This window comes from Tripterygium wilfordii, chromosome 16 (genome assembly GCF_013401445.1).
Source record: "Tripterygium wilfordii isolate XIE 37 chromosome 16, ASM1340144v1, whole genome shotgun sequence".
NCBI classification, from domain to species: Eukaryota; Viridiplantae; Streptophyta; class Magnoliopsida; order Celastrales; family Celastraceae; genus Tripterygium; species Tripterygium wilfordii.
Genome location: NC_052247.1, coordinates 4,557,822 through 4,565,201, shown reverse-complemented (window position 1 = coordinate 4,565,201; position 7,380 = coordinate 4,557,822). Strand labels below are relative to the sequence as shown.

At 35.6% G+C, this 7,380-nt stretch overlaps 1 protein-coding gene across 1 annotated transcript; it reads left to right on the top strand.

The window, feature by feature from the left end:
• The first annotated feature begins 5,028 nt into the window (after nt 1-5,028).
• LOC119980653 (myb-related protein 306-like) lies at nt 5,029-6,700 on the top strand. Its single transcript, XM_038823452.1, has 3 exons — nt 5,029-5,353; nt 5,523-5,652; nt 5,758-6,700. Exons 1-3 carry the CDS (start codon nt 5,221-5,223, stop codon nt 6,386-6,388), a joined length of 894 nt encoding a protein of 297 aa, XP_038679380.1. The 5' UTR covers nt 5,029-5,220; the 3' UTR covers nt 6,389-6,700.
• The last annotated feature ends 680 nt before the right edge of the window (nt 6,701-7,380 follow it).

Sequence of the window (7,380 nt, the reverse complement as noted above, 5' to 3'; positions counted from 1 at the left end):
GCTTTTTGATCATTGATTTAAAACATACGGAATCCAAAATAATGAGTCCCACTAATCATTTCACTTAAATCAATGGTCAAAAAGCTGTACTTATTTTAAATTATTACTTTGATTACTTATAGGAGAATTATTATATATATATATATATATATGAGATACGGGGTACGTAAACTTGTACAAGATAAGTATTGTGTTACAGATGATACAAGACTAGAGCATTAATTGAGAACTATATATATATATATATGCCAACTCACAATTGCGTGTGCAAGTAGTCGACACAACAATTTTGACTTGGTTTCTTGGTTTTCAATGGCCTCATGCATGGACCAATCAATGAAATAAGTTTACCTTATTCAATATAATTAATGGAAGATTAATTATTTCAATCAAAATATCTTTTGTTTACTAAACCTAATTCTCTCTAGTCATCTTATTGCCGCTGATTGTCTGATATTCACTATTCTTTACGAAATTACTAGCTAGGTTCTTTACATATTTTCAGCTATTTTGATAAAGAAGAAAAAGTGAATATAATAGGACAAAAGTATATAAATAGGCCCAATTATCACCGCATATTACTGTTTGTATCAAAAATGACCTTCAGTCACCTGCTAACATGTGGTAGTGAAGGATCTACAATTTACAATGGTGAACTAATCTCCAGTAGATACGTGACAAGGGTAAAAAGATTTTAGATCAATGTGTGTTCATTTTGCATGTATATCCCGTGTTAGTTAAGTCGAAATCCAGGCAACAATTGTTGAAAATCAAGGATGTCTGAAGAATCTTGTCCAACAAGCTACAAACAAGGGATTCATTGTTATAATTATTTTAATTTTGATTTAAAACAGTTTGTTAAACAAAAACCGAGATTTCAGCTGGATAAGCACAATAGAGGTTCAGGAGAAATTAGAGTTTGAGGCATGTATATTCCTAAAAAGTCTCAGACACGACTCCAACGATTGCGTGTCAACCATGAAACCAGACCCACGTTCGTTCTGCACTTTAAAGAAGAAGAAATTCTCCCACGTTCACGAAGACAATAGCGTAATGTGACAACTTTTAGCAATTTTCCCTCAAGTGCAAGCACAAGGCCTACAATCAAGGATAGTGGAGCAAGATGCATATTTCCAGCACTCCCACATCCGCCTTGAAGGAGTATGGCCTTGGAATTCCCACCACGATGCCCATTATCAGGAGGAAGTTACAGTTAGATAGAGTATTGACCCAATAACCATAACAATAAGCAAGAGGATAGTTTCCCACGACCTCCCATGACAGAACATGTCTAGATCGTGTTAGGAAAACGGGAGTTTAAGATCACCATGATTACCATGAAAACAATAAAAGGAAGAAGAAGAGAGATTTATATTGATTCCGTGTCAAACACATACCCCTCGTCGACAAAACATTACTTCTTTCTTAGGCAATGACTAAGGTCATATATCTTTACAATTAGCATGGCTTAGGCCAACTAGTTCTTTAGATTAACCCTTTACATTTGAAGCCTCCGTGGCTGTAGCCTTCGTGACTATATTTTTGTTTTAGCTTGTAAAGCATGCCTTAATACATTTCAGGATGTATTCTCAATCAATGAAATTCCTGATACATTCCAGCAATGTGTTGTTTTTCATTTCAATTTCAATTGGAGTTCTTTCATTCCCGTGTTAGTCTTCTATCTCCTGCTTTTTTTGCTTGACATTTATCAAATTCTAAGTCTTTTTCCCTGAAGGCAACCTCGAACTAGCAACCTTGTGTTCTCAGACTCCATATAGCTCGTTTTGTAACATATCAAATTTGGTGCAACGTCATATCAGAATCTTGGACTGACAGTAAGTCCTGACACACCTAAATACACACATCATCCATAACTAAAACACTTCTATCCCCAATAGCTGGAATTTGAATATCTTCTGTCCAGTACAGAAGATAGAGAATAATGACATAACATTGCTTACATAAGTCACCATCTTGTATGAGTGTTAAAATTAAATGCTAGATGCCCTTTTTATGAATAATTTATCTGTTATTCATGTATGCAATGTGTAATATATATCTGCACGTCTTTTTTTTTAATAATAGAAACTTGTATTAAGCCAAAAGACAAGTTACACTGTGTCCGTTTGGGCGTGCTGTGAACTGCTGTGAGGTCTAAAACTGTGCTGTTGTGACGTTAGTTCAAATGCGAAGTTGTTTGACGCATCACTTTTAAAACTGTGGTACGGTGTTGTGAGGTGCGTTTGATGCATCTAAATTACGGTTATATTAGATGAATAATAATATTAATATAAAATCACTTAACGTTTACATTGTACATTAATCTAAAATAAAATAATTGACCTAATTTGATTACGTGGGACAATTCAACATATAATGTACTCGTTTGGGAGTGCTGTGAGGTGAGGTGAGATACTGCGAGGTAAAAAGCTGTGGTGCTGTGAGGTGAGTTCTGCTGACAAAAAAGGTTTTGCGAGTCAGAAAAAACTGTGGTGCTATGAGGTGAGGTGCACCTAAACACAGTGCAAACACACTGTCAAACCGATACACTATACATAAGTGAGGATACTCCTCTAGATACATAACAATAGAAACAAACTCCTAAATCAAGATGAAAGGAAAGACCCAAGACTGTAACAGATGCCACAAACATGCTAACAGAGAGATAAAACTCTTTTTGAGAGACAGGCAGCGGTCTTGGAGCATCCGTTGCACGATGAGGTACTGCCATAAAACCTTACCAAAGAATGGAGCATGTGTTGTAGCCTTGAGACAGATCATTCACAAGTTTGATCAGAGTTGCCATAGGACGGACGTTGACGCCACTTTAAACCACCAGAGCTGAAGGCAAAACCCTCAGATCAATGGGAAAAACCATCAGATCAGAAGGTAAAACCACCATATCTGTAGGGACAGACACCAAATCAAAAGAGAAAAATGAAACTGAAGGGGGAGGGAGGAGGGAAAGAGGGAGAAGGAATTTGAGAGCTTATCTCCAAGTCTTTGACATAAATTATCTCCACCATTAATGTGTAATATATATCTCGTAATTTTCCTATAATAGTGAGTCTCATCACAGTCGCCCTAATTTTTTTTGGTTAAATAGTATTTTTCGTCCCCAATTATATTTTTATTTTTACTTTCATCCTTAAAACTATTTTTCAACTTAATTTCATCCCTCAACTATTCGTAAGGTAGCCGGTGAATTAGATGTTAAGGTATAGATTTGAATTAGGAGATCAAACTATATGGAAGAGTGGCTATTAGCACTAAAAAAAACATAAATCGGCTACTTATTGATGTGACTTTATGTGACCGCAACTATAACATTTTATAATTAACGTCGTGGTCATTAGATATTGAAACTAAACTTCTTATTTTGTTAGAATGAGTCTAATTACAAGTTTCAAAATCAAAATTAACCACATTACGACTTTTCACGTTGACAAAATACAACTTGCCAATAATATTTTGAAAAAAAGTGAGATGATACATGAAGATTTACCTTTCATCCACAATTTAAGGAAGCCTCTATCTACACTTTAATTAGAATACTATGCTTGAAAGGAACGACATTTGAATTTACAAACTGATCAAATACATACATCATTTGTGATTCTAATTAGATTGAAATCTAAGCTGACTATTGACACAAGTTCGAGAACAAAATTAAAATCTAAATCGATAGATCACTTGAGTTTGAGCTCGAACTTACGACACATGCATCAGTATCCTGTAAAATGATATAAGTAGCTAAAATAGATAATTAAAAATGATATTATTGCGAAAATACTACGAGATCAATATCTTTAAAAAGTAGATAAATAGATACTTGCAAGAGTGGCTCTCTACTTATGGAGATTCACTTCAAAACCTCTTAACATAAAATATAATGTAATATTAGAATATACTCTCTCTTCTCTCCTTTCTCCTATTTTCTCTCCCCTCTCTCCAAAAAATGTGTCCACGCTATTTTAGGAATTTTTAATATAAAATTAATATTTAAATGTTGTAAAGATCTATAATGGAGATATTGATACAATTGTTATTCTATAGAGATACTGTAAATTATCAAAAAATAATACTCCTATTTGAGTACTATAATAAAAGATTTGCTAAGAAACTCTCATGCGAGTACTCTTTAAGATTGCCTCAATTCAACTTAATATAAGCCCTAATGAGCTAGAGCACATAATTTGCAACCCAGGAGGTTGGTAACCTTAACTCCTTAATTTGAAACAACCAATCACTAGGTACCTTAAAATAGAAATCTACTTATCTACCTTTGATGATTCTCATTTACTTTCTGTGTTTTTTCCCCACTTATGGTGTACTTACAATACATGATCATAAATGTGAACAGTTATGTGGGTGAGTGGTGATAGCCCCTGATGGACATTATTTACACATTTGATCCTAAATTGACCATGCAATACAACTTCAAAAGTCTCCCCCATCACCTTCCACGTACACATCACCAAGACAACTCACATTTATATCCCTTTGAAAAGTTTTTTCATTTATTATTATTATCAATTTTTCCTAAAAAAAGCAACCGAGCATGACGTATACCTTAAGAGCATTCGTTAAGAATTCACTACATTATACCACACTATACCATGTACGATAAACACTCTCTCACCTAATGCTTTAAAACTTAAAATACACATTATTTTTTTCATATTTCAATATGCATTTTTCATCCTTATCTGACGTCATATGGACACTCATTATCATTTTCTTAACTAAATTACTATAACTCACATGATGATATTGATAACGGATATCCCCATTAAAGAGGGTAAGTGTAAATTTAGGGTCCATACAAAAAAAAAAGGGTAAATTTAGGGTTTTTCTTTTTTGCTGGACGCTTCTGCCACCTCCACAAATGTACATAATTAGATAGAGAGAGAGAGGGGGCTGACTTTCTGTAAAGAAATGAGTAAATGCTAATTGCTGTCCCATTTGACTCTTTTACCTCAATATGGTCAGCCTAAACAAACACTACTCCTTTGGCTTTTTCTGTTTATACTCTCTCTATATATGGCTTACATATGCATAGAGATTATGCAGAACTCTTGCCCTCGGACTCTTGTCTCTCAATCACCATTTCTACTAACAATTTACTAGAAAAATTGAACACCACCACCACAATCTCTCTCTCCGTTGTTCATCACACAACTCTTCTTCAAACCATAGAGAGAGTTTTAAGAGAGAGAGATGGGTAGACCACCATGTTGTGACAAAGTTGGAATGAAGAAAGGTCCATGGACACCAGAAGAAGATATCATCTTGGTCTCTTACATACAACAACATGGACCTGGCAACTGGAGATCAGTTCCTACCAATACAGGTACTATACCCAATTCCACACACTTCAATTTCTCCTTTTTCAAGGGTTGTGGTGGTTGTTTGGGTTGATTTCAGCATTAAAGTTGTGTACTTAATGTTCATCTCTATCTCTTTCTCTTTACACTTAATTCTTGGCCTCAAAATTTGGTGGGTTTTGTTCTTATCATCAGGTTTGCTCAGATGCAACAAGAGTTGCAGACTCAGATGGACTAATTATCTCAGGCCAGGCATCAAACGAGGCAACTTCACTGACCATGAAGAGAAAATGATCATACATCTTCAAGCCCTTTTGGGTAACAGGTGAGACACCAAGATCTCTGATTTGTTTTTATTAGATGTGGGATTTGTTCATGATTACTTTAGATCTATGAATTAATCATGATTTTTTTTTCCTGGTGGGTGTAGATGGGCAGCTATAGCATCATATCTTCCACAAAGAACAGATAATGATATAAAGAATTACTGGAATACCCATCTGAAGAAGAAGCTGAAGAAGCTCCAATCAGGACAAAACCAAGATGGGTTTTCATCTCCAAGTCCTAATTTGTCAAAAGGTCAGTGGGAGAGGAGGCTTCAAACAAACATTCACATGGCCAAACAAGCCCTATGTGAGGCTCTATCACTTGACAAGCCAACAACAACTACTACTTTGGTTCCTGAAGATCAAGAGACAAAGCCTTCTACTTATGCATCAAGTGCTGAAAACATAGCAAAGTTGCTTGAGAACTGGATGAACAAGACACCAAAATCAAACTCAAAAGGATCTACTATTTATTCTAGTGAAGGAGCACTTAGTGCAACAACAACAAGCTTCAACTCTTCCAATTCCTCTCCTGCAGATGAGAATAATGCAAATCTAACTACTGCTACTACTCCTGAAACCAAGCCCAACTTGGAGACTGGTAGTAATCATGATGATCAAATTCCACAATTGACACTGTTGGAGAAGTGGCTCTTTGATGAAGGTGTCTCTCATGGTGATCATGATGAAGATCTGTTGACCTTTTCATTAGAGGATAGCGATGAGTTGTTCTGAAAATAGCTTTTCTTAATTTAGGACAATCAGTCTAGGTGGGGAGACTTGTTTCTTGTGTTTAATTTGGTCATCAATTTAGGCCTTAATCAAGCTGGTGGAACTTGTACCTATATATACATATATTTATAGGTCTAGCCTATGCAGAAATATACTACATATCCTAGCTCTCTTAGAGCAAGAAAAGAAGTGTATATTATATATATGTATAGGTCTAGCCTATGCAGAAAGATACTACATATCCTAGCTCTCTTAGAGCAAGAAAAGAAGTGTATATTATATATATATATATATAGGTATCTATGATATTGGATACATGTATTGGTATAATATCTGTTAACTTTCTTTCTCATATGTTATACATGTTTTTGAGGTAAGGTCAATATATCAATGAGAGAAAGTGTGGGGATTGGAATCCTAAACGAGAAGCTAGGTAGCAATCCTGCCCATCAGGGCCAGCCTCGTGGCTCGTCTGTTTTTCTTACCGAGAACCCACCCAAGAGACGACTTACCTTGGTCTTTTATCTGAGTGGCAAACTCGCTTTTTTTCCTTAGTGGTAGAGTTGAGACTCTAAAACTTAAATCTTAAACACTAGTTCTTAATTCTTAAAGTCTAATATGCTATTTTTCACATAAAAACATGATCTAACATGATTTTTGGTGGGGTGTTAGAATCCCAAATCGGTAGATGTAGGAAGGATAATATCCTTTGTAAGGACAAGCCCACCTCAAACACAACAATGCATTTTTCTAGTCTAAGTGACTTGCGCTTTGACCCATGGGATTCAGCCCTTAGTAGCTGGGTTCAGGAGGAACAAAACAGTGCGTGTCTGATGTATCATCGAGATCGAAAAAACCCAAAACGGACAATATTGTTGGTGTGTATGGGGTGTGAATTTACAAAAGAGTTGTAAATAAGAATTGAAATCCCTCCCAACTCAAACTAATGAGTAGTTACACCTCCCAACATCGCCCCTTACTAGAGGGTCTTGCAA

Excerpts from the sequence above, each read along its gene's own strand:
- LOC119980653 (XM_038823452.1), top strand. The coding sequence starts at position 5,221 with ATGGGTAGACCACCATGTTGTGACAAAGTTGGAATGAAGAAAGGTCCA. Across the intron at positions 5,354-5,522 it reads ATCAGTTCCTACCAATACAG|GTTTGCTCAGATGCAACAAG; the intron begins GTACTATACCCA and ends TCTTATCATCAG. Across the intron at positions 5,653-5,757 it reads CAAGCCCTTTTGGGTAACAG|ATGGGCAGCTATAGCATCAT; the intron begins GTGAGACACCAA and ends TGGTGGGTGTAG.